We start from the raw sequence: 27363 nt of genomic DNA on the forward strand, positions 1-27363 counted from the left end.
TCTCTGTCTGCTAGATTACCCATCTGTCTCTTTGACTGCTTGTCTCTCTGTCTCTCTCTACCCTCTCTTTGTGGACCTCTATAAAGTGCTTTGTGATGCTGATACTTGCTATTTCTGTCTGTCCAATCACCTCGATCTTTCTTTCCTTCTATCTTCACCCCCCCCCCCTCTCACTCTTTCTTCCCTGTCATATCTTCGGTCATCCACAATCATTGTTGCCTGTACTTTATTAATATTAATAATAATTTTCGGCTTTGGATTCAGGCTTACCCGCACACAATGTATGCACATTCTCAACTCCCTGGGGAGAATTCCAGTCAGGCATCATTTTTGCAAGCGCACATTTGCTCATCTAACTTTCGCACACTACCAGGTACCACTTTAACACCTGGGTAGAAAGTGGCAAATGTCGATTAACGTCTTGCCAAAGGACACTAGTGCCGTGGGGGGACTGGAACCCCTGACCTTGTGATCTGCAGTCAGGTGACTTATCCACTAGACCACAACACCTCTACAATATGAACACCTCTTACCTTCACTTGAGATGAGGAGGGCACAGACTCTGAACATAGAATTAGTGAAAGCATCTATCTTCTTCGCATCACACGCCTTGTCAAGCTGTTTATTCAGTACATGAGATAGACTCAAACCCCCGGGCCCTGCGTCGGTGTAGATTGCTTTCATGCCTGATACCTGAAAGAAACGTTAAACAGAAGGGAAATGGTACTCTGCACTTAAAGTGACTCAGTAAAATTGCCTTAGATTCTGAAACAAAATCCTGGATTTAGCTCATGCTGCAATCATAATTATAAACCTGTAGGTTATTCAGGAATCCAATGACTTTTATCAGCCGATCGCCTGTCTGATTTTCAAAATATATATGATTGGATAAAGAAATTAAATTTTTCGTTTTCCTAACGGTTTTTACAACACTACAGTCTATTGGGGAAAAAGAGTACCGGTATGGTAAAACTGATCACTCAAAGATTTTTACTTTTTTGAGGTACTTCATGATCATTTTGAAGCGCAATTTTTTTAGGGCTTCAATATTACACCATATCACAGAAACCAATAACACGTAGGGCCATGCATTTCAGATTTAACATCATTAACAATGCCTTTAAGATGAAAATTGCAATTGGAGTTAGACAGTCTAAAGTTATGAAAAAGTTCAATATGAAGCACAAGCTCATTTGAATTTAGTGCATTTAATGCAGTAATACGTAGGGGCATGAATCATGATGCAAGGCCCTTTTCTATGTAACTTAGGAAGTATTTATTCAACCTTCTCTTAAAGGAGAATCTATATTACCTCTCCAGCGAACCTGCTCCTTAGGCTCATCACTGATACAAAGTTGGCTGACTCACTGGTCAAACTGTCGGTACCCTGTTAAAGACAAGATTATACATTTATTCAAAGGCCTGATGCATTCCCCCTCAAGCAAAAAACAACAACAAACAAATAAATACAGTCTGTATGGAGTTCACAAATGTGCGTTTAAGTTCTTATCAAGAAGTTAGAATGGAAATAGATCAAAATATTAGAAGTAACATTCCTAATTCACTGGAGTAATCATCTATTTGTTTCATATTGTGTCAATCAGCCCGCGTGGAAAAAAGGTTAATGATAAGACCTTTGTATCCTACAGCAAAAGGCATTATATGCAATCCTACTATTATCATTACAATCAGGGAGACTTCTATAATGCCTTTTGAGTGGTAGAATGTGGCAAAAACAAATACAGTCAAACCTGTCTATAGCGACCGCCTAAGGGAAACAAGAGAAAGTGGTCTTTGTAGACATGTTCCTTCAGTACATGTTTCAATGAAAAACCATTTTCAAGGGAAACAAAAAATGTGGTCTTTGTAGACATGTGGACTTTGTAGACAGGTTCCTTTAATAAATGTTTCAATGAGAAACCATTTTCAAGGGAAACAAAAAATGTGGTCTTTGTCGACAGGTGGTCTTTGTAGACAGGTTCCTTTAGACAAGTACATGATTCAATGAGAAACCATTTTCAAGGGAAACAAAAAATGTGGTCTTTGTAGACAGGTTCCTTTAGTACACGTTTCAACGAGAAACCATTTCCAAGGGAAACAAAAAATGTGGTTTTTGTAGACAGGTGGTCACTAAAGCAGGTTGACTGTATATGAAAAGAAGCATGATTTCAAACTCACAGATGCGGTGAGTCCTTTGTTGAATCCTGCAGGTTCGTTTAATAAATGTTTCAATGAGAAACCATTTTCAAGGGAAACAAAAATGTGGTCTTTGTCGACAGGTGGTCTTTGTAGACAGGTTCCTTTAGACAAGTACATGATTCAATGAGAAACCATTTTCAAGGGAAACAAAAAATGTGGTCTTTGTAGACAGGTTCCTTTAGTACACGTTTCAACAAGAAACCATTTCCAAGGGAAACAAAAAATGTGGTTTTTGTAGACAGGTGGTCACTAAAGCAGGTTGACTGTATATGAAAAGAAGCATGATTTCAAACTCACAGATGCGGTGAGTCCTTTGTTGAATCCTGCACACTGGAGGGCACTCTCCGTGGCGAGCTCCAGGGTGCTACGCTGTGAGAGACTGTCCGAGGAGTTCTCCAGATGGATGATGTACTGCTGGATGTGAGAGCGCGTCGCAGAGGCCGCCCACTTCACGGCCTCCTGGAAAATACCTCCGCAACGGGCTGCAAAGTCACGGACAATGCCCTGTTTAATCAGAAGATTATGATTATCATCAAAATCATCATCTTGAATAAAATAATGTTCAGTTCTATATTTGGCAAATCTCAACACATATACAAATACAATTCATGATCAAAATACCAATAACCTCAAACTCAAACTCAAACATTGTTAAATAATTTGTATACAACTTTTACAAGCAATTACACATTTTCTTCCTGTTTATATTTTTGCCACTTTTGCTCTGAGCTTTATTTAATCAAAGATATAGGGTTAGGCATAGCTATGCATAGGAGGTGAAATAGTTAAGTGGTCGTGCAGTGGTCTTGTAAAAGTAAGGTCCTGGGATCAAAACCATGTCTATGTGCTAAGGTAAGGCATTAATCATTATATTATGACCAAGCCTTCGGAGAGAGGACTTAAAGCCATCGGTCCCCTGGTTGCTTATTTACAAGTATAGAGTAACAAAGTGCTAACATCATACTCGCTCATCGTCCTGGTTACTGGTTCTAAACAACAGAGCCTGCTCATGAGGTCCACTGTAAAATCATTCAAGCAACAGGCTGGAGCAGGGCAATTCAATGTTTGGGGCTGGTGTGATCACCATTACCACAAAATTGTTTGGAACCAGCAACCTTGCTACTTAGCCCTTATGACATCACACTTCGGTACTTTATACACATGCTATCTTAGCAGTCATGGAAATTGAACGCTGAGCAAAAAATCTAGCCGTACCTCTCTTGATTCCTTGGTGTCCATGACTGTCAGCATGAACATGCCCTTGAAAACAGGGAACTCTCTGACCTCCTGAAGACTCTCCTCTGCAGCAGCCTTGGACAAGAGCTGCAGGAGATCCAACATGCTCCAAAGGACATCACCATTCCACAGTAACTGAGGAAACCTGATAGAAAGATATGGCCAACGAGAAGGCACTGACTGTTAACAGGGTTGGTGCAGAATTAAAATATTGGGACCTTTTTCAACGACTGTTTCAAGATGTTGATGTAGAAGAAGAAGAGAAAGAGAAAAGGAAGGAGGACGAGAAAAAGAAGGAAAAGAAGAATGTCTGTGTATACGTTTAACTGCCCGATCCTGATAAAACACGCAACCAACATGAAATTCGGTCATTACTATAGCTACATGAAATGTCTAATTTTTAGTATTTTTATCCACAGGTCTTGAAACGCCTTTCATTTCTAAAACCCCTATTGAGCGGAAAATGAATAAGTGCGCAGACATGGGAACCTTTGTTTTTTGCAAATGCCAAAATGACACCGCCACACATAGTATTGTAAACATGACCTTGTTCTTGCTTGAATTTTTATAAATATTTTGGCACATTTATTGTCTAGAATATATTGAATAAGATGAGATCCTGCATAAGGGAAATACAGTTGGAAATTTGTCATTACTTTCAAGAGAAATATTTAAAGTGCAGACATACGGCTCCCCTTTGTAGTAGTAGTAGTAGTAGTAGTAGTAGTAGTAGTAGAAGTAGCAGTATGAGATGCAGCCTTACCTGTCTACAAGTCTTGAAAGGTATTTATCAGCAACCTTCCTGATCTGTTTGAGGACATGATTGAACTTGACAAGCAGGAACTGAGCATGATGGACCAGCTCCTTCTCCCTCTCTTCAGTACGGGGCTAAAAACGGTACAAACACAAACAAGCGCTGGTGATGTGAAGTTGGCTTAGGTGACAATTCTCAGAGTTTTATTTCATCAAAGATATAGATAGATATTGCTATTGGGTTTTAGATTAGGTTTACAGTTAAGAGTTGATAATAGCGTTGGGTCAAGGGGTGAAATTAAGAATTCAGTTCCTATAGGAAATCGACAGTGGAGCAATTGTCAACAAAAAATGCAACACTGTGCCCCAAGACTCAGAATTATAAATTAACGACATCTGGAAACCATTCATCAACAAGTACATGGACATGCCTCCGCCTACACTCCCGGGGCCATGTTACGTAAAAATTGAATTATACCATCAATCGTTTAAGTCAATTGTATCTCCAATCTTGCAGCATTTAATTGTATCTTACATCGATCTGTAGCATGGTACCAATCCTAAGTTACTACCATCATAAAGTTACGATTGATCCAAAAAGATTAATAGTTAATTTTTATATAACTGGGCCTTCAAGTGCTTACCACAAGAAAAAAAAATTGATAAAGAGGGCATTCTCACTTTTAACATTGGTTCAGACACAATGTGATAAACAGCTATGTTTTGTTCTATTTATTTAAGCAAATAATTAAAAAAACTTACCATTTTGGCCTTGATATCCAAGAACATGTCGAAGACCTTGTCGAAGGATGCCAGGAGACACTGCCACATGCCAGCCTTGTCCTTGATAATCGCCTTGTCTTCCAGGTAGCTGAAGACTGCTGCGAAGCTGGTGGGGACGGCGTTACTCACCCGCAGGGTCTCCAGCCGATGGACAGAGAGCAGGTAGGTACACTGGGCAAAATTGAGCTTGTTGACGATAACGGTGACCTCTGGGGAATGCTCCATCAGGCCCAGGATGTTCTGACGGAGCTCGTTCAGGTCGTTCTGGTTGGAGGACAGAAAGCATAAAGATCAGCCTTGATTTTGATTGATGATTTATTTGCCCAAATGCTAAAAAAGCATACATTTACTTGTAGGTGAGTAACCCATACAGCCTATGGTTTTAGATCCTGTCCAAGGAACTTGTCAATGGAGGTTTAACAAGAATAAGTTAAGTACCCCAGAGGGCGTTCTTGAGGAGGCGCGAAGGCTCATTGGAAGAACAGTCGTCTCGTAACCGTGATGTTTGTTTGAAACCAATTTGATATGCTAGTGCCCTTTGGTAAAGCATAAATCCTCATTACCAAGGCCCTTGGAGAGGACTTAAAGCTGTTATTCCCCTGGTTGCTTTAACTTTATAGAAGCATACACTTGCTCTCTTAGCAGTCAGGTGAATCAAACAAATGATGTTAATCAAAATGTCATCTCCTGGATGGGATGTATGTTCATACAACAGGATTGTAGAGGTGAGAAATATCATAAAATGTAAGAATAAGGCATGGTCTTGTATGCAATCCAAATATTCACAAAAGTGCATAGAAGATAAGATGTTGTCAAGTTTAAGTATGAAAGATAGCAAGATTTGGCTGTGGGTCGGCAGTACTCCCTTTGGACTTTTTCTGGACTCAACCATGAATGTGAAAAACAGTACAATAGAAGAGTGGAGTGTGACACTCACATATGTCATGCTATCGTTCCTGAGAGCAGAGTTGTACTGTAGCTCTGATCTCAGATGTTCACCAGGGCTGGATGTAAGGAGGGGAGACTTTGCAGCGATGTGACAGACTCCCTCGTACCACTCTTTGGGCCAGAGACCTGTAACAGAGAGGAATGGTATTCTAAGGGTTACTTCTTGACTATATTTCTCTTTATTATGTCCTATGGCTGTGCATGGTGTGAAGCAGAGTATCTACATACACATTACATGTGTCAAGAACAGATCCATGCAGTGTGCTTCATTCAAAGCAAATTAAAAAAATAGTCACAAATTTTATCTAACAAAATAAAATGTGTGACCAAAGAAATAATTAACTGAACTAAATATGTGTGTTGATAATACATCGCATTCTAAAACAAAGCTAACAAATGACATGGTTTTACCAACATCTAATAGATCTTTAAATTTATGGCATGAATTTTAAGCAATATTACAATACATTTTAGACTACATACAGTACACCTGTACAAGTCATGTACCATTAATTTTGTTGTTGTTGCAATGTGTGTTATCTGAAAGTCTACTTTGTTTTGAAATCATTTCATGTCATACAAGTTTTAAATGTTAATCGGTACATGACTGGTATTCACTTTCAACAGCATTTGTTGGACCTCACAGAATACCGGTAAGGCTGAACTGTAAATGGTACTAAATGCTTGTCTGCTTAATTCCAAGTTGCTAAATGTACATGTAATTGTCTTAAGCACAAAGCGATCATTGCTATTAAGCAAACCATGTAAATGTACAAATGTACAAACAACTGAAGCCCACCACACACGATACAGCCTGACTACGATCCGATTTTTAAAGAACTTGCAATAGCATTTGCTATAAACATTCAGACACATAAAATTAATAATCGAGGTTCAGAATACTTCAAATGAGTATTAAAGCTTTCTTTAGAGATCAAAGCTCATATTGGCTAAAAATTGCAGTGACATCATTTCAGACTTGTGATCGTCTACGTTTTGAAGCCAATTTGGCATTCACACAGAATAGAAGTCATAAATTGACTAAAATTGTCACTATTCACAAACTCAATAAGTCAGATGCAATTTGTTTAAATTTCTGTATCCAATTCACATGCTTTCTTTTTAAAATCAGATCGTAGAAGAATTGTTTAGTTCAGTGTGCGGTGGGATTGCATCTACATCTGTCTCTATGCAGTGAAAAGTCTGTTCGGAGCTACATGTAGGAGGGCATCAATTTATTATTTTGTCCGTCCCCCCCCCCCCCCCCCCCCCCCCCAGGCTTGAACAGAGTGAATGCCCTTCTGGCTTAAAACAGACAATATGCCAGACCCATGAGTACTTGAAAACTGAGGTGCATCACATTTTCTTTCATCATATATGTAACTTCTTTTATTACCAATTTGCTTGTACCATTTGTCCAACTTTTGTACCATTTGTTCAACTTTTAAGGATTAATTTCTTTAGTAATCTTCCAATCCTTGTTAGGCTGATTACACAATCTAATAATATATGATGTAATGTTGTGTCCCTGAGTAAAATACAATTGAAATTCATTCTAAAATCACAGTTATCAATAATGGAATAATTAGCACAGAATACTCAGGTGTGTCAATTCTTTGAAATCAGATATCCAAGCAGATCTTCAAATTTCAGTCACAAATCATAGTTATCAATATTGGAATATTAGCACAGAATACTCAGGTGTGTCAATTCTTTAATATCAGATATCCAAGCAGATCTTCAAATTTCAGTCACATGCAATCACAAACAAACGAATCAAATTAAACTAGACTCCAGGCAAACATTTCCTAACAGAAACAAAGTAGTATTAAACAAAACATGTTCAACAAAATAAAATCTTCAATCAAATAATTTCATTCTCTTACAAGACATACAGCTGTACAAAGTGCACAAGACGGCAGAGCACAATTCAGTACCCTAAAAGAAAATTCTAAAAAATACTCAACAGCTTCCAAGCAAAATATTAGCATAGGAAAAACCGAGCATTCACATTCATGTCTAAAATGGAACAATTCTATCATACAATGGTATAAACAGACAATCATGTGGGCCATTCCTCAAGGTTGTATGATTGAGTAACTTGCAGGGTTAATTGAGGGTTGGGTAAAGGTTATGTCAATGGTTATCCTATCCAATGACCCTTAGGGAATGTGTGTCTTGTTTGCATGTTTTACCATGGAAAGTCCTCCTTTCGTCCCCCTTAATTTGTATTATTATTGTTGTTGATGTTGCTATTGTGGAAGATGATGTCCTAAATAAAGTTGATTTGTGTTGATGATGTTGTTATTATCGTTATCATTATCATCATCCTTATCATTATTATTATCATTATCATTATTATCATCATCATCACCAACACCACCATCGTCATCATCATCACCAACACCACCATCGTCATCATCATCATCACCAACATCATCATCATCATCATCATCATCATCATCATCACCACCACCACCACCACCATCATCATCATCATCATCATCATCATCATCATCATCATCATCATCATCATCATCATCATCGTCATCATCATCACCACCATCATCATTGCCATCATCATTATCACCATCATCATTAATAAATGGACATGTGTGACTTATAAATAACAGGAGGACATCCCAAGGGTCATTAGACAAGGATTCCATTGACCTGTGTAAAACTAAGAACAAATTACAGATGCAAATGGATGGAATGAATAAATACAAAGGCAAACATTAACATCATAATTTTGTGTTCTTCATCTACTTTTTGTCAATCTTAACATAAGCACAAGAGGGCAAAATCATGGCCTCTCTAGTTTATATTTGCTTATATAATATTCTAGCCAGTTAGCATTGAGGTACATATACAGAGGGCTTAATGTGTTCATATACATCCAATGTGAAAAGAGATCATAATTGTTTATGTATTTAGAAAGCAATACATTAAGAAATCAGAAAATCATTTGTTTTTCTCTTTCTTTTTATAATCAAACACATTTTGAAATGGATGCACATTGTCCGTGTGGACACAACCTCAATTGACAAATGATTTCCTGTGAACACTATTATATACAATGCTTCATCTAACTGGCATGTGACAAATCTTGTGAATATTATCGTCACAGAGAAACATAAATCAACTATTCAAATGCGCCTTCTATTAATGTTTATGACATGACAGTTATCGCAATGTCAATATTTACCTTCTTTTTATGGCAGGGGCAGGGAAATGAAAACATAACAATGTAAAGGAATGGTAGAAGGGAAAAACGAAATGATGAAAAACAAAATAACAAGAACCAAAAAATAAAAATAAAATAAAAATGTGGTCATACGGCGTGTAGTTTGAGGTACAATATTCCAAATCTTGATACCTGAGGGAAAGAAAGGAAAATCTGATAGAAATAATCACAACAGAAAGGAATCTCCAGTAGGAAATAGGGTTTCACTGGAGTAATAATAATGGACAGGTTAAATTAAAAGATATGATATGAATGTGAAAAGTATATATATGAAAATACACATCTACACAATAAGAGGCAATCTTGAGGTCTGATAACGATGCTATATTGTCAAGTGTAACCGTCATTTTGAATTCTCATATCTGGACCCAGAAAAAAGTATTAACAAAAATTGCTGAAACAAACATATTACTGAAAAAAGACCCACACAGACATATATGAACACATGAGACAAGACGCTAGACTGTCATATGAACAAACCTAGATTTCCTCATTTGTATGCAATATTCAAATCATCTTTTTTCCTGCTGACTTTGTTTCTATCAATTTTTTTATAAGTTTCATCATTTACCAGACCTCAACGACTGCATTCAAATGAATACTAAAGATAAGTATTGTGATAAAATAAATTATAAAATATTTGAATAAATGGGATTAATTGCATAGGTTCAGGACACGAGGTGACAGTAATTAGATAATTCTAGAAATATACCACAATTTAGCATTGATACATGTAAAACCATAGCTTAAAGCCATGTACCGTATTGCTTTATATCACAATTAAAGAGATAGTGATAATGATAATTGTAACATTTATATAGCCCTTAATAAAATGTTTCCTAGCACTGTACAATCATGAACCCAGGTACCATGATAACGCACTCTGAAATCTATTTAAAGTTAAACTTCTTACATGTAGCAGGAGGTACACGAACAAAAGAAATAAATGCTGATTCATAATATTGAAAGGTGCTATGTAATTTTGTGATTTCAAAGTTTGCTCATTCTGATCTTTCACTTTTGTTTATATTGCTGTGGCCTAAAATGTAATCTGACAATCAAATGTGGGGCCTTTGTGGGGCCTTTGAAGCAATACTGTACATGACCTTAAATTACACATTCAAGTACTGTAAAGAAATATTACATAGACAAAATACTTCTTGGGAAAGTAAAGAAAGGAGAAATACACATACATGCAATATATGTTTGCTTGTTTTTTTTTAATGTAAATGGGGTTAGATGACAAGGTGACAAAGGAAAGGAACAGTTCGATACAGTAACATAAGCAAAATACATTAATAGTAGTAGGAGCAAAAGAAGTGTAGTGATCAGTGATACTTGTGGAGAAGAAGAAGAAGATGTCATGGTTGTTGTAGTAGTAGTATTACTAGTGGTGGTTGCAGTGGTAGCAGTAGTGGCTGCAGCAACAGCAGTAGTAGTAGTAGTAATAGTAGTAGTGTAGAAGTAGTAGAAGTAGTAGTTGTAGTAGTAGTAGTAGTAGTAGTAGTAGTTGTAGTAGCAGCAGCAGCAGTAGTAGTAGTATTACCAGTAGTGGTCATCGTACTACAATTGGTAGTAGCAGTAAGAGATCGGTAATGGTGATAGAGTATTATACAGTATCCGCACACAGCAAATATAGGGGTAAAAGTATATATGAAAACCTACAAGATAGTTAGTCAATGGTACAGTACACATGTACATGTTGGATAAATGAATTTCAAAGTATAAGGGGAGCAATACATGGACATAGATGTAAAAAGATATATGAAGGAGAAAAACAGAAGGATGCGAAGGACGAGAATGACAAACTGAGATTTGGATCACAAGCCTACTTACCAGAGTCCTCCACGGCAAACCCCATGACCACACAGTAAAGCCAGAAATCCCTGAAGAACTTGTGAAGGCGAGGCTTTGGGTCCTGGATGGGTGGCAGTCTCTTGATCAACTAAAAGTTACAAAGAAACAAATTCAGTCCGCATGACACGATATCAGCCATGTGGTGCTACCATGATTACAAGCATTTTAATATCACATCATTTTTTGGTGGGAACAAGATTTCAAGATCGTTTTCTTTATCGGTCATCTTCACACAAGTATACAATGTTCATGTATTGTTTCTTGATACCTTATGGTATAGATAAGAATCTATGAACTTATTTGGAGTTTAAAGAAGGATTAAAAGCTTTTCACTGTTAAAAGGTATTACGGTACGTAATACATTTGTATAATTCTTTTTGGGGATTCAGCCATCTACAGCACTAAAAATATAGGGAGGGGGAGGGGGGGTGGTACTGCCGATGCAAAATGCGACTCCTGTCCCAGCTCATATGCTCAATTGCTGTAATAATCGTAGATAGTACCCATAAGAACCCATAGTTTGATCATATATTTCAGCAATGTGGCAGTAGTGTGTATTGTATATTCAGTTTTCCTCACTGGTGTACAATATCTCCTCAAAACATCATCGTCCAGTATTATGGACTCTTTGCAAACTTTTCAGCTTTCCTCTTCTCCCTTATAAAAAAAAAGAAGAAGCTATAGATCCTTTCAAGAAATGCCAATTCAGGTCTCTTGTTATCATTTCACTACAGAGTGCTGGAATAACCATTGAGTGCAGTTAAGACATTACCAGGAATTAACTCAAAACTATATACTTAATGTTGGATAGTTTCTGCGCTCAATAAATGTAATATTATAAAAACACACAACAAAATGAATAAACAAAATAAAATATTTAAACAAAAGTAAAGAAACAAAAACATAGTTTACTTACAGTTGCAAGGACAGGAATAAGGATGCCCAAGCTTCCAGCACTGCTGGAGGCCTTGATAGCTGTAGGAGCCCTCTCGCTGGCCCGCTTGCCCTCTAGTCCCAGCTGGACAAATAATTCAAGTAGCCGGACTAAGAGCTCCTGCTGTTCGTTCTCTCCGTCTATAAATGCTGCTATGTTTGCAAGAGCATTGATGATAGCCATGGAGCAATGCCTAGAAAGTAAGATATCAAGATGGAATATGAAAGAGGGTTTAGAGTGAGCCTGGCTGTTCGTTCTCTCAATCCATGAATGCTGCTATGTTTAAAAGGGCATTGATGATAGCCATGGAGCAATGCCTAGAAAGAAAGATATCAAGATGGAACATGAAAGAGGGTTTAGAGTGAGCTCCTGCTGTTCGTTCTCTCAATCCATGAATGCTGCTATGTTTGCAAGGTCATTGATGATAGCCATAGAGCAATGCCTAGAAAGAAAGATATCAAGATGGAATATGGAAGGGGATCAAGCCCGGAAGCAGCCACACTCAGCCACGGTTCTGTAGTCCATTCAGACTATACACAATTTATATTTAACTTGTATAAAAAATGTAATGTGAACAATCATTGGATATTGAAAAGGGGCATAAACACTAGACATCATTGTATAAACTATAAAGAAACTACTTTTGAACAGGTCAATTGACACAACAATCATTAGTGCACGCTCCTTATGAGCCCTGCACATTAATACAACTTTTGTATGATAAAACGTTCAGACTAGAAAGGGACCCTGATTCATTATCGAGTTTTTGTTCGAGACGATGCTCAAACATGTATTTCTCTATAGGAGATTAAGGTAATTAAGATAAAGGTAATTAATTGTATAGCTATACGAGAATCATACATACAGCCAAACAATTAATTTTGGCAGTCTGAACGCTTAAGTTAAAAGATCAATCTCTGACTTACCTGAATCTCTGTGAAGCCTGTGAGCTGTTAGGTGCATAATCAGATGATCCAGCTTCGACACTGATCTGAATAAACATATTCATCACCTCCTGCGTTACAGCAGCCTTGAGAGAGAGAAACAAGAGGGAAACAAGTGGGGAATGACAGCACTAAGGTACAAAGGAAAGTGAAGGGAAAGGAAAATGTAACATCAGGACTCGGTCCTATAGAGTGGTGATTGGTCAATAGACCAGTCCACGTTTAGCACATGTCCCAAATGATCCTGAATATCCACAGATCTTCAAAACATGAATAGGTCCCACTTTGTACATTTTAAAATAATCACTCCTACCGCGATGGAGGTGATAGATACATAGCCTAGTTTGTTTCCCCTTTTCAAAGAATAATTCCACCTGTGTATCATGGAGTGCACTGCTTGTGCATAAATGAATAATGATTACATAACTTTTATGAGCACATACCCAGTATTTTGTCTCCATGTATTTCGCAATTTGGTCTGCCATGACCTTTATCTGCTCATGCTCAGACTGCAACTATGAACTGGCTTACTGAGTCCAAGTCCTCTGCTCGCAAACTTACAAATTCCTATTTCTTAAGTACAGAGGTGCTGTTGATATATCATATGTCAGTTAATTATCTTACAATTAATGTGACCACACCTGTTTAGAGATTAGGATAAATGATTTAGTGGGCATATTTCCACAATTTCATATTATCTGCCATCTATGACATCATTATTGACCAGTATGAGTAACATACTTGTTGACCAATGACAGCATATAACATTAAAGAGAGATATCATCATTTTAAAAATCAGTCACTTCATTGCTTCATCTCACAAAATATATAAATCAAGTTTGAATCATACGTCACTCATAACAACCATTGAAAAAAAACACAAGTATATATGATAAACACAAATACAAATGATAAACATAAACACAAGCATTAATACTAACACTCGTGCAGGAAAAATATTTTGATATGATTATATTTTGTCTCAGAAAAAAAGGAATTTATCTGCTTACATTTCCAGCCAGTACCAGGCATCCCAGCATGTCCACGATCAGCACATCGAGGGAGGAAGGGGGTGTGCAGAACCGTTGCTGGAAAATCTGCTGGACACTCTCAATGGTACGAGTTGTTTCGCTCAAAAGAACTGCCACGTGGCCCATCGCCAGGATGGCGTTGGAGGAGATGAGGGTGGAATCTCGATCGCTGGCTTCGGCAATGTAGAGCGCATTGGAGACAGACGCTAGGAAGGCTTGAATGCAATCGGGATCTTCAACGAGGCCAGAACGCAGCGATCTGATTGGGTTTGCAACAAAATCAAAGTAGAAATTGCATAAGTTACATCGGCAAATAATAACAACAAAAATGAAAACAAAAGTAAAAAGAAAGGATCAGTGAGAATCTACTACTAGTTCCCAATAACAAACTTTCATCAACAATATCAGCTACCGGTAAATCAATAAATACTCATATGGATTATCTATTATTATCATAGCCTATTGTACATGTATCTGCTTTTGGTTTGTCATTCAAAACAGATAAAAGTTTAACTACATTTAAAATTCATTGTGATGTATACCACTAACCATTTGAACCAGATGCTAGATTTCGGCTCAGTCTAAGTCAGATTTAAGATTGTAAGATTTTGCGAACACATACCTGCAAAGGTTAGACATGGCCGCATTCCTCAGTCTCTCATACGGATGTGACCCCTCCCCGACACTCTTGCTGCTCCTACTCCCACCACCACTACCGGCACCACCACTACCACCAGCACCGCGCCCATCCTTCCCAGCCCCAGCCCTCTGGAGGGTGGAGTCCATGACCCTGATGGTGGGTCCGGCACTAGACTTGCTGCTCTCGACTTCATGATGCTTGTGGAGCTTGACGATGATGCGGGACGGCCCCATCAGAAAGTCGCGGAGGGAGCCGATGGTGGCGTGAGCGACCGTCGGAAACTTCTCTGCTAGAGTGCCCAAACCCTGGAACATTGAATATTGAAATCCACATTCATTACCTCGTGATAAACATTGAATAGAATTCAGTAATCATGCAAAATGAAAAGAGGAGGGATCGAGTCAGTTTTTTTTCACTTTGAACACAACAAAAACTGACAAAATACATTATTCAGAACTTAAATTTATCTCTAATAGCAAATATTTATAATGTTTCTATCATCATAGAGTACTTTAACACTTTGTTCACATTATATTATCTGCCTCTTGCAAGGTCGTTTGCCACACATGTAGTTTTGCACAAAGTGCATTTTCTGACAAAATAAGTCACTCAGAAAGATAAAATACAAGGTTTTCATGAGGATGTTATTTGTTTGGCATATAAACATTTCATATACATTGAATATTCAAATTAAAATTAATGTATGATGTACCTGCAGTGAGCACAGAAGCAGAGGCATATCAGCTATGAGTTGCTTGCTGCCAGCACTGGAATGCAGTTTCTCAGTCAGCCTTGAAATAAGACTATCAGCACCTAGCATATAAAACATGAAGGAAAAAACAAACAAAAGAATTGCATGAAGAAGCATTCCTACCCATCCTTTATAGTAATCTCATCAGAAAGTATGACAACATGTTGTAGATGACATCTGACATCTATTTACAATAACGTGAATATATTTAAGAATGTATAATAAATCAGTAGACTATTAAGATAAGGTTGATTTTTAAAAATAATTTCTACTTGTTTGACAACAGTTGTCACTACATGATAATAAATTTGTTTAATATCTTCCAATAACTGATATTTGAAAGGATTTACAGGAAACAACTTCCAAAATTATCAATTTAGCATGTCATACATATAAAGTTTCATGTTGCAATTTCATGACGGAATAATGAGGAAGATCACTACCTGTTTCATCATTAGCTGCCCACACAAGAAGGTCCACACATGTTGCATTAGCCCTGAGTGCCAACTCTCGAGAGTTGAACCTGCATGGACCACGGGTGGCGCTCTCCACACTCAGATCCTGCAGCTCCGTTTGGCCCGATAGAAAGAGTTCTCTGACAAACGCATGAACCTCTGTCTGGAAGCCCATTGGCAATCCTGAAATTTGATACACAAGGGAATATTTACAAAACAATCCTTTCTATACAAAAAGTTTGGACTGGGCATTCTTGTATATATTTGTTAGATTGGTCTTAAAATTAAGTCCATGGGAATAAACTTCAGAATGAGGGTACCTGTTCCATTTAGGTGAATAGAATGTGGCAATTCATAGTCCAAACCAATAATTCAACACTTACATTCTTGGGGTGGCATTTGCATGTGCCACCCATGTCACAGTAGGGGTTCACAATTGAATATCACAATTATACGGGGAGACAAGACCATCCGGTATGCATCGAGTCCTTGAGCTTAGCCCATGCTACCTTTTATCTTGCCCCACCCCCATCAAAAAATAATAACAATAATAATAATAATAACAGTTTAACAAAAAAAAATCAATATCAACGTTGGGGTCTAGTGCAAGGAACAGTTCAATCAAATGCACCTTGACTTTCCACTGGTCAGAAACGCCTATTTAAGACTAGCATTTGATTCTGCAAGTCGTGTTTAATCTCATTTTTCTCATGTGAGTCAGATTCTCTACCTTTATGCTGTTGAAGGAGATGTCTGAGTAAAGAGACCAGAACCACGTTGATGACTTCACTATATGACTTGTACGGAAGGTTCTTCTTTGATCCTGGTTGAAGGGCGTACTGCTGGGCCATCCCATCAAGACTTTGTAACAGAGTTCCGCTGATCATCTTTTGGCACTGAAAGAGAAACAAAACCTTTCTATCACGTAACGAGTTGAGATAGATATCACTCATATCTTTATTATGACTAGACTAAGTTTCGATGTAAACACCTCACTTTTCATATGCATTCAATTAAAATCATACAAGACAAAATCAAGACTAAACAAAGTCCAGTTTTTGGTAGTTTTGAAATGTGCTTGCAAGGAAAATATAAAAAAATATACATAGAATTAAAATTTTTAAAAAGTTGCAAAAGTAAAATCAAAACACAAGGACAAATTATCATAACATAAAGAGGAAAATTTAACAGCAAAATTACACCGGACTGTAAAATTAAGTTTCATTAGCTGTTGACACAATGACCATGAACAAAAATACAGGCCTCCTGCTAGATTCTTCCTATTACCGTAATTAACAGTGTATAAACCACACCTTTTTGCTGCCGAAAAAAATTCAAAGTCAAATTCAATTTTTTTTTTTTTTTTTAGGGCGAAAAAGAGGGGTGCGGTTAATACACGAGGGCGGTTTATACACAGTAAGCGTTACAAATAAAATAGCTCTCCTTGTACATGACCAGCCTAAATTTGAATGTGAAAACCTCATCATTCATATGCATTCCACTAAAATCACATAAGACCCTTCCCATGTAGTGATAAAAATAATGTATTTTGAACCCGTGTTTCCTAACCTAATTACTTACCACATTCAAGATGGTCTGCAGCTGTGGAGTGGTGAGGTCCAGAGAACCCACTTGAGCTCCATCGCTCCCGCTCTCACATGTCTCCGTGCTGATACCGAAACTTGACCCCACCACTGTCAGCAGATGGCTAGGTCCCTCCGTCGCCCTCTCCTCCCTGGAGTCGTCTGCCAAAGGCAATGCGTCCTGTCGGCTCCCTTCGGACTGCCGGAGTTTCTGCTCCATGACGTCGGAGACGATGAGTCGGAAGGAGCTGTACATGGGGGACGTCTGGTCCAAACCGGAGGATGGGGGAGGGGTCTGGGAGGCGGTGTGCTTGGATGAGGGGTACATCCGACTGAGGAGAGAGCAGGATGGGTCCTGGCTGCTGCGCCCTATGGCACGGGACATCCCAAGGAATGCGGGCATGACGTGCTTGCATATAGCAACTATTCAGAAGAATGAAAGATAAAAACAATATTGGTTTAACCCTTTGATATTAAGCCTCATTCAGATATGAGGAGGTAAACTGAGGCAGGTTTTTTTATGATGACATAAAATGTAATACACTGGACCTTAGATACACACAGTTGCCATTCATGCACACGTTTAAAAAATAGCTGTACCCTTGGATCCCAATTAAGGCCATTCAATATTACATAATCATTGCATGGTCCTACATATTCATTCAGATGCTGGTTCGTGGCAACCAATATGTTTATCCCATGATTATGTCTTTCATTACCTTGAGGATGTTCTGATGGCTGTTGGCAGATCCTGCATAGTGCCTGTAAAACTTCAACTAATGTTGACAAAATCTGAAAGAACAGTAAAAAAAAACATAAAGACCAGTCAAAATTCCAAAGAGGACACAGCATGTTAAAAAAAAGAAGATAGATTTATGTAGATTAAAAGAGGTGAAGTCTGATGGAGGGACCTTAAGCTCATCACTTTGTAACTAAGGCAACAATTTCTTTTATTTAGTGTCTTTGGGCAAATTCTTTTGTTTATCTTGGCTTCACATTTTCTGAAAAAGACTTGTGCAAAAATTATGACAGACAAATATCAATAACACATTTAAATTCATTTTTGATGCCCGTGTAAACAAATTTCAACAAAATAAAAGGGTACTTATTAAAGCTACGAACATGCAAATCTTGATTTTTGTTTGGCTGACTAATGCAAATTTCACCTTGATTAAAAAATATTGATAATATGATAACTCATTTAAAAAAAAAAATATTTAGGTGATCCTCAATGATATTCTAGTTGCTCAGTCATCTCAGAAGTTTGGAACAACGTACTCATCACATCATGAACGGGAGAGAGAGAGAGAGAGAGAGAGCAAGAGAGAAAGGTGGAGGAAGGGGGGGGGGGCAGGAGCAACCAGATATGTACATGTATAAAATAGATGTCTTCATACGAGTCTGTCAGAGATTCACTACACATACATTTCATTTCAGAGTAAGAGAGTAAGAGAGAGAGAGAGAGAGAGATTGCTAGTATTTACCTGATCTCTGTAGTGTGAGTCTTTGGTCGCTATGTCAGAAAGGAGAGTTGTGATGGTGAATGCAAAGCGCTCACTCATTGGTAATACTGCAAAGACAAAAAACATGGGAGTGATAACGCATGGGGTAAAATTGATTTAAATAATTATGTCAACATACAAAAGTTATAGCTTATTGTCAATTTGAAATACTGCAATAAACTGGCACAGCCGATTTCCTTGAGTGTATAACATTTAATGAAGTCATACTTCTACATGAAAATGCCTATATTTCCATTCAGAAATGATTCAACATAAAAAAAACCTTTGTCATTGGATGTACAGAGAGTAAAAAACAGAACTATTTTCATTTACTTTCAAACAGTCCAAGGTCACTACATAAAAGTTCTAACCAATTTTTGATATACCAGGTTACTTGCTAATTTGTAAACTTCAAAATGAATACAACTTGTCTTTGATTTCTTCATGATCCAAGTCATGTTACACATTGATTAGTTGTAAGTTTGTTTAAACAAATTATCAACCATGCCCTGCATACATGTCAACATGTTATATTGGTTTATTTTTAATGTTTGAAAATGAAAATGAAATAAATGAAATGAAATAAAACGTAAACATTGATACGGTTCTTACCATCAATAACCCTGTATCCCGTTTCTTCAATCCATTGTGCATTGGGTATGCTTCTCACAAGACTAATGAAATATGGAACCAACTTGTCCTTGAACTGCATGGAAATAAAAAGGAAAACAAAATATTCACTTGTACCAAATGTTTATAAAAAATAAATTGTTTCTCTTCTGAAAACCATGACCAATTTTGAGGGGAAAACCAATATTTTATATATCTACGGTATGCATATTTCTGATTCTGTTAAGCTTGAATAAGACCCACATCTAGTGGTTGGCTAAAAGCCCAGATTTATCACATGCACGCAAACAAAGGACAAGAATGCTGAACATTTTTTGTGACTTTCTTTTTTGCACTAACATGGCATGTCAAACCACATAATCCCCCCACACACACATATACACACACACACACAAACAAAAAATGAAATAAAATGAATAAAAAAGCAATAACCATAAAACTCCTCAATTTCCTAACATCAGAAAGAATTCAAATTACTGGTTATCAATACAAATTTGAAATATTTAAACTATTCCACAGTGTTTCCATCCATTCATAAAATATATTCAGGGACAATTTTCATGTTTTATTACCAAAATACAAATTAAACAAAGTAAACGTGATTATTCCAGTTTGAAGAAGGTAAGCTGATAAATTTTAGCCCTAGAACTTAGAAGATCCAGTCATGTACATGTATGACTCTGCACCAAATACTCCCCTTGCCAACACCCAGGACCCCTCCTATCTGACATGCGCTATAATTCTCTTGCCATATGATCCATCCCTTCCCTACACTGTCAATGATTCTATTTTGAAGATGACACTTCTTTATCTATATAAAATTCATGCCCATCGGCTGCACTCTATATCCTCCAACTAAGGACTATACAGTATATTAACTACACAGCCTACTGCTTCGACTGCGATGAACTCGCTGATCTTCGAAAAGCGGAGGGACAAAAACAGAGAGGGGGTAAAAAGTAGATGATTACCTTGAGGTCTGATTCGAGTAGGAAGACCCCCAGCGCCACCATAGCATCCTGCCTACGCTGGTCTATCCTGCACAGCCCTCCTCCCACAGCGGGTATCTGGGGACACATCTGCAACAGTTGCTGCACCTGCATCATCATCAAACACATTTCATTATCAGCTCATTATGCAAAACACATAACCTCCCCGTGTCACATTATATTTATTATGGGATAGATAATATTAAATGCTTCAACATCTCATAGAGGTTAACAACGAAATAATTGTTATAATATATTCTTATATATACTTTTTGTTGTAATATCTTTGTTAGAAAGTGGGTCGAAATTCCCATCTGTCATCTTCAAAATCAAGATTTACTTTTGTTTAATACAAAGCTTGCCTTTAAAGGGTTGAAGCATGACGAGACTACGTGTCTTTCCCCATGGCCTGACTCGGGGCCAATCAGGTATAATACGACTACGGACGACACGACTGCAGTATTCACGTGCTTGCAACATATGTGAAACCGAAGCGTGATGAGAACTTCGGTCTGTTTCTTGACCATTAACGCTGACCATTAATCAAGTCATTCGTTAACGTGTAGTTTTCCAAAAGAAGTTGTAGATGGCGTTAACCAATATTTGCCATGGATCACCCCCTGTAATAGGCACATTCATGGGGCACTAGAGGGCGCTTTGCGCGCGTACGAAAATCTGAATGGCCTTGCTGCGGTGGGTCGGCAATAATCAGCCCAAAACTTGGATATGGGAGGGTGGAAGGATATATCTTTTTTATAATGTTATCTGGTCTTACCCTTAACCATCCTATGTTTAATCTATGTAGAAATAACATGCGAGTACGATAAGAGAAACATCGGGCCCATTACTGATGCAACTTTTAAAATATTAGCCTAGAGATGACCACCAAACGGAAAAAATTGACATTTTTTCCCGACAAATCTTCATAAAATCTGATTTATAAACAAGTCACATCTAGGTACACTAATGGGTCATTCCATGTCAAATCACCCCAAAAATCTGAAAATCTTAACCCGACCATTTTTGATTTTGATGAAACTTAGTGTACTTGTTGATTGTAATCTCACAGCACCAAATTCCAAATTTAAGGTCAATTGGGTGAGGGGTTTGGGAGATACGGCCAACCGAATTTTGAGATTTTTGCAAAAATGGGTGTGGCGGGCCTACCTTTGAACCCTTGTATCTCGGGACCTAATGGGTCAATCTTCACAAAATTTGTATTGTTGGAAAGGGTATTCAATAAGGATTCCAAATCTGCCACCATTTTGAAAATTTGTACATGTTGGGGTACTTTGACCTCTTGACCTAAGATTTGACCTTGAAATTGACCTTGTGGATCACATGACCTTGACAATATTTTTCATGAAATGTAATTTCTGACATGTTCACTAAAACATATACAAATTTCAGAGATATAATATTTTTTGTTTAGGAGCAATAAGGATTGAAAGTTTCCATAATTACAGATATTCACAATAAACCCTATTGTAATGTATACAATACATGCAATATGCACAGTACAACATACATCTTCCACATGCTTTTTTTGTTCTAGTCATATCCATTCTAAGTGTCAGCAGTACTTGAATAGAAATAAAATGAAAAGTTCATATAGGCCTAAAGGGTTAACAGGATGTATGGCTTTAGGCCTCAGAGTCGGTTCTAGGATAATTACCCCCCTGGAATATTAACCCCCAGGAAATGTTCCCCCCCCCCCGAGGACAATTACCCCCCGGACAATTACCCCCCTGGAAAATTACCCCTCAAGGATAATTACCTCCCCCCAAAAAAATCTGCCTTGATTAAAACCAACTTATTATCAGGATGGACTTCCCCTTAAACGAAAAGGGGGGGGGGGGGGGGGGGGGGGGTAATTGTCCGGGGGGTAATTGTCCTAGGGTGTAATAATTGTCCGGGGGGGGGGGGTAATTGTCCTCTGGGTGTGATAGTCCTCAGGGGGGGGGGGGGGGGTAATTGTTCTTGGGGATTAATTTTCCAGGGGGGTAATTATCCTAGAACCGACTCAGAGGCCTAAAGCCATACATCCTGTTAACCCTTTAGGCTTATATGAACTTGTCATTTTATTTCTATTCAAGTACTGCTGACATTTAGAATGGATATGCCTAGAACATAAAAGCATGTGGAAGATGTATGTTGTACCATAGACGTAATTGAATGGACTATCGACGAAGCAGTTTCTTTGATCCTATGAGTTCCACCGGCAAGGTTTAAATTTCGCGCCGATGCAAAAACCCAGCGGTGGTCCCACCGCAACCCGACAGCTGGATGCGATCACTTGCGCAATCTTGCATAATCGCAACAGCAAGCTCGCGATTTGGGGTTGTCCGCTGCTCCTTCAAATCATTGAGAACCTAGTGTTAAATTGTATGAGCGCTCTCCGCCATGCGGTAGTAGCGAACATGTTTTCGTCTTTGTGCCTGACGATATTATTGTTATTGTTTTCAGCGTTGTATTTATACTAACAATTATTATTTATTTCGATGTGTGTATTGTTCCATAATACATATTTGTCTCGTACTCATGAGTCATGTGTTGTTTATAAAGTAATTAGAAGGGCAGGATTATCATTAGATGACATAAATATGGAAGAACTTTATGATTATGATGGGCAGTCCATATATCGACATAGTCTAGACGACGGAAATGTTGAATATTTTGCAATGGTCAATTCCCAAATTTACGGACACAGATATTTATCCTAATTCCTAGATTCTCAAAAAAAAACGTACACATATAGTAGGCCTACATCAAGATAAAATAAGATAAAATCTGAGGGAAGAAAAAATAAAAGCAGTCACTCTCGGATTAACAAGTCCAAAATATAACTTGAAAAAAACATGCACCCGCCGATCTCTATCAATGGGACTACGTGTGCAATTTGGATTAGACAAAGGCACGGCAATTTAGTGGTCATGATGCGAAGAAATCACGCATTACCACAGATTTTCTGAGCACTCACGAAAACAACCCCATTCTTCCAATGCCTATAAAAAAAATGCACGCAAACGCAACAAATAACGAATGATTGTATTTGACAAACGAAGGATTTGTGATCACCACAACGTTGTTGGTTTCACAGAGAAATTAACGGAAACAGGAGAAAAAAACAGTTTTTAAACTGTATTTTGTAAGCTCGTGTGGTGACTTTCCTTGCTTATATGATGAGTTTGCTACACACCAACACAAATTCGTAAAAAATCGAAGAAATCACCGATTTCAACAGCTTTTTTTACAGATTGGCGAGCATGAACAGGACGTAAACCTCATATTTACATCCGGGGCACTATTGACTGCGCATGGGCAGAAGGCTCTCCTGTCACGATTCATTCATGAAATGAGAAGCGCAAATCGTGGGAAGCATTGGTCAGTGCGAAGCGACTTGGCTGATAGAGGGCGGCAAAATCCCGGTGGATCTCATAGGACCAAAGGACCCTTATCGGAGCTTATCAAAACATGCCCGCAGCGTTGCGGTCAGACTTAAAACATAGAGGAAAGTAAGACATAAAAACAGGTGGTAGCTATCATTACTTTTACTACTCTTGCCGTCGAAAGTCCATTTGTATTACGTCTATGGTTGTACTGTGCATATTGCATGTATTATAATAGGATTTATTGTGAATATCTGTAAGTATGGAAACTTTCAATCCTTATTGCTCCTAAACAAAAAATATTATATCTCTGAAACTTTTATATGTTTTAGTGAACATGTCAGAGATTACATTTCATGAAAAATATTGTCAAGGTCACGTGATCCACAAGGTCAATTTCAAGGTCAAATCTTAGGTCAAGAGGTCAAAGTACCCCAGCATGTACAAATTTTCAAAATGGCGGCAGATTTAGAATCCTTATTGAATACCCTTTCCAACAATACAAATTTTGTGAAGATTGACCCATTAGGTCCCGAAATACAAGGGTTCAAAGGTAGGCCCGCCACCCCCATTTTTGCAAAAAATTTCAAAATTTGGTGGGCCATATCTCCCAAACCCCTCACCCGATTGACCTAAAATTTGGGATATGGTGCTGTGAATTCACACTCAACAAGTACACTAAGTTTCATCAAAATCAAAAATGGTTGGGTTAAAACCATTGGGTGATTTGACATGGAATGACCCTAATACAAATACGATTTTCTGAAAATTCAGGTATTATTTTTTAAGTTTCTTTCAAGTATATTTCTGCGCATTGCAGCGCCAATGTTCTTCACTGCTTCAAAATCACCCTTGAAACTTTTTTTTTGCAACAAATTTGTTACGAGGTCCGCGAGTGTTCCCCGTTTCTTGCATGTTGAAAGTTTGGTAATACATAGTTTACATTGACTCGCGCACGAAAAAATGGTCGAAAACAAAATGTCAAATGAAGAAATAAACAAGCTTTTGTATAGTTATAAGAGTTCTACCGAGGTTTCTTTGTCGATTTAATTTATTATATAGTCTCAATTAGAATTCAGAATTATCTCACTGAAAAGTTAAGAAACCGACGATGTTCTCGATCATAGTTATTTTCATTTTGCCAGCAGGCAGCAGCCGATCTAGCGTTGTTTGGGCAAAAAGCTAGGCCGCTGCCTTCCCATCGCAAACCTTTCCGAGTCCCGCTAAAATGGCGCGCTGCGGAGCTCCGAAGCTGCGTTGGTATCGCTGCAAACTCTCAGCCGGCTAGCTCCCCAAGACGGACCATTCGCGGTATGGCGAGATTGTGTGTGTGAGGTACAATTTTGGATTCGAGAACGCACGTAATGCAACCGTGCGCGTCATATTCAGCTGTCGAATGTCTACGACCAATTTTACATGTACGATTTTTAGTACAGATACTTGGTCAGTTTTCTTCTTATATCTTTGGTTTTACAACATTTAAAAATATAATTTCTTCAAATTTGCTCCTGACTCGGTTCAGACTAATTGTGTGATGTGTTTTCAAGTCAATTTTTTGAATATATTTTTTTGCATGAATTTGCCTACCTGTAAGTCCTTTTAATCTTGTCCACCAAAAAATACGGACATGGGCATGGCCATCGATAAAGACTTTCTTAGTCAGTTAGTTTCTAAATTTTAATGCCATTTGTAATCACACATAGGAGCATCACTATCCTGGCTGTGTAGTAAAAGCTGTGCTTTTGATTCTCAACATTTCAAACACCACTGTACAAAACTCAACTGATTTCACTCAAAATCGGTACTTTAGTAACAATTGATGACACCTAAATAGCAGTAAAATACATTTTTTCAACTTACTGATGTTAAAAAGAATAATTTAAAACTTAAAATTGTAAGTCTAGTGTCAAACTTTGATTACAGCTGCATCGACATAATTGTGTAGAGTCTATGCGATATTGTGTGGTGTGTATATTTGTGTGTAGACTTCTAGGTCCCTGCCTTACAGCATGTATGCAGTGCTAGAGGTCAATACGCATTAGCGTTGACTCTCTATGCTTTGCTGGAGTGTTTGTAATGTCAGTCATAATTTTCTCAACAATTTAACTTCAGAATAAGAACCAAGCTGAAGAAAGTCGCCCAGACCACTGAATTAAATTACTTTGTTGTCACATTGTCTGCACCATCACCAGGGCAGCGTTTCTCGAAACCGTCATAACTACAAGTTCACCGACATCCCATTAAAACACGTGTTAAAGTTAATACAGGCATTAGCGTTGACTCTCTATGCTTTGCTGGAGTGTTTGTAATGTCAGTCATAATTTTCTCAACAATTTAACTTCAGAATAAGAACCAAGCTGAAGAAAGTCGCCCAGACCACTAAATTAAATTACTTTGTTGTCACATTGTCTGCACCATCACCAGGGCAGCGTTTCTCGAAACCGTCATAACTACAAGTTCACCGACATCCCATTGAAACACGTGTTAAAGTTAATACACGCGTGTCAATGGGATGTCGGTGAACTTGTACTTATGACGGTTTTGAGAAACGCTGCCCTGCTGTCACAACACATCCTATTCTATTACCCCCCCCCCCCCCCTCCACATCATAATTCATGTTGTCAATGTTATTGCAATTTGACCTACATTAAACTCTATAGATGGGACACTTCTTTAATTTACCATTGAAATCGACACTGCGCTTAAAACATAACTCCAAACCTGTATTCCACCACTAAAATAACAAACAAACAAATACAATGAAATATGAATGTCAGATCATTTCATCTTACCTTTAGCCATTTCAGATCTGGGATTTGGGCCAATGATCTTGCTAAATGTAGAAGCGTTTCTGGGAACAATCCGTTTGGCCCCATTTTATTTACTTTGCGCGAAATAACTACCACGCCCTCTCTAAGTGAGATCTAACCACTGACCTCTAGAGGTGTAGAGGTCAGTGGATCTTCTACTTCTACTTCTACTTCTACGACCATGGGTGCCGATCCCGGGGGGATGGGGGGGGGGGGGATATACCCCCCCCCCCAATATGTCAGGTGGGTGGGGGGGGCGATGACCTGTACAATCATCCCCCCCCCCCCCCCAATAATTCACCATCAAAAAAAAAAAAAAAAAAAAAGATTAATGATGAGAGCCCGATGAGAGTATAGTTAATGGTTATTACTCGCAAGATGACCCTCAATATACACATTTTGCTATCTCATTTTCATAATACATACATATATGAATAGAAAACGAGGTAAATGAGACGACCGTATATGAGACAAGAATAAATTGAATATTCGCTCATCGACATCAGGAATTTATCAATTTATTCAATTTATTCAAGCAACAGCATCATAGAAATGCAGTGCGCCAAATGCAAAGCCCCAGCGTTAAAAAGCAACTAGCTTAGTAAATGTTAAGCACGAAGCGCAAAAGTGCAAAAAAGAAGGAGAGAGTGAGAAAGAGATAATGAGAGACAGAGAGGAAACA

General features: G+C 38.1%; 1 protein-coding gene across 2 annotated transcripts in view; it reads right to left on the reverse strand.

Moving 5' to 3' along the window:
- LOC590935 (phosphatidylinositol 4-kinase alpha) overlaps window positions 1–26787 on the reverse strand; it is a 43927-nt gene extending 17140 nt beyond the window's left edge. Inside the window, exons 1-22 of one of the 2 annotated variants that reach the window (XM_030991598.1) lie at window positions 26664–26787; window positions 20465–20590; window positions 19476–19569; window positions 18846–18931; window positions 18081–18153; window positions 17360–17784; window positions 16509–16674; window positions 15767–15961; window positions 15285–15385; window positions 14555–14877; window positions 13912–14191; window positions 12884–12987; window positions 11940–12150; window positions 11003–11111; window positions 9260–9298; window positions 5909–6045; window positions 4951–5235; window positions 4199–4323; window positions 3415–3580; window positions 2497–2703; window positions 1313–1387; window positions 534–693 (exon numbers count right to left, since the gene is read on the reverse strand). In XM_030991598.1, the coding sequence (XP_030847458.1) occupies window positions 534–693; window positions 1313–1387; window positions 2497–2703; window positions 3415–3580; window positions 4199–4323; window positions 4951–5235; window positions 5909–6045; window positions 9260–9298; window positions 11003–11111; window positions 11940–12150; window positions 12884–12987; window positions 13912–14191; window positions 14555–14877; window positions 15285–15385; window positions 15767–15961; window positions 16509–16674; window positions 17360–17784; window positions 18081–18153; window positions 18846–18931; window positions 19476–19569; window positions 20465–20590; window positions 26664–26747 (3571 nt within the window). In that variant the 5' untranslated portion in view covers window positions 26748–26787. The remainder of the gene's footprint in view (window positions 1–533; window positions 694–1312; window positions 1388–2496; window positions 2704–3414; window positions 3581–4198; window positions 4324–4950; window positions 5236–5908; window positions 6046–9259; window positions 9299–11002; window positions 11112–11939; window positions 12151–12883; window positions 12988–13911; window positions 14192–14554; window positions 14878–15284; window positions 15386–15766; window positions 15962–16508; window positions 16675–17359; window positions 17785–18080; window positions 18154–18845; window positions 18932–19475; window positions 19570–20464; window positions 20591–26663) is intronic. The other variant, XM_030991599.1, reaches the window with a different exon arrangement.
- Window positions 26788–27363: the final 576 nt, after the last annotated feature.

Source organism: Strongylocentrotus purpuratus, unplaced genomic scaffold, assembly GCF_000002235.5.
Source record: "Strongylocentrotus purpuratus isolate Spur 01 unplaced genomic scaffold, Spur_5.0 spur5_scaffold_2, whole genome shotgun sequence".
In the NCBI taxonomy this organism is placed as follows: Eukaryota; Metazoa; Echinodermata; class Echinoidea; order Camarodonta; family Strongylocentrotidae; genus Strongylocentrotus; species Strongylocentrotus purpuratus.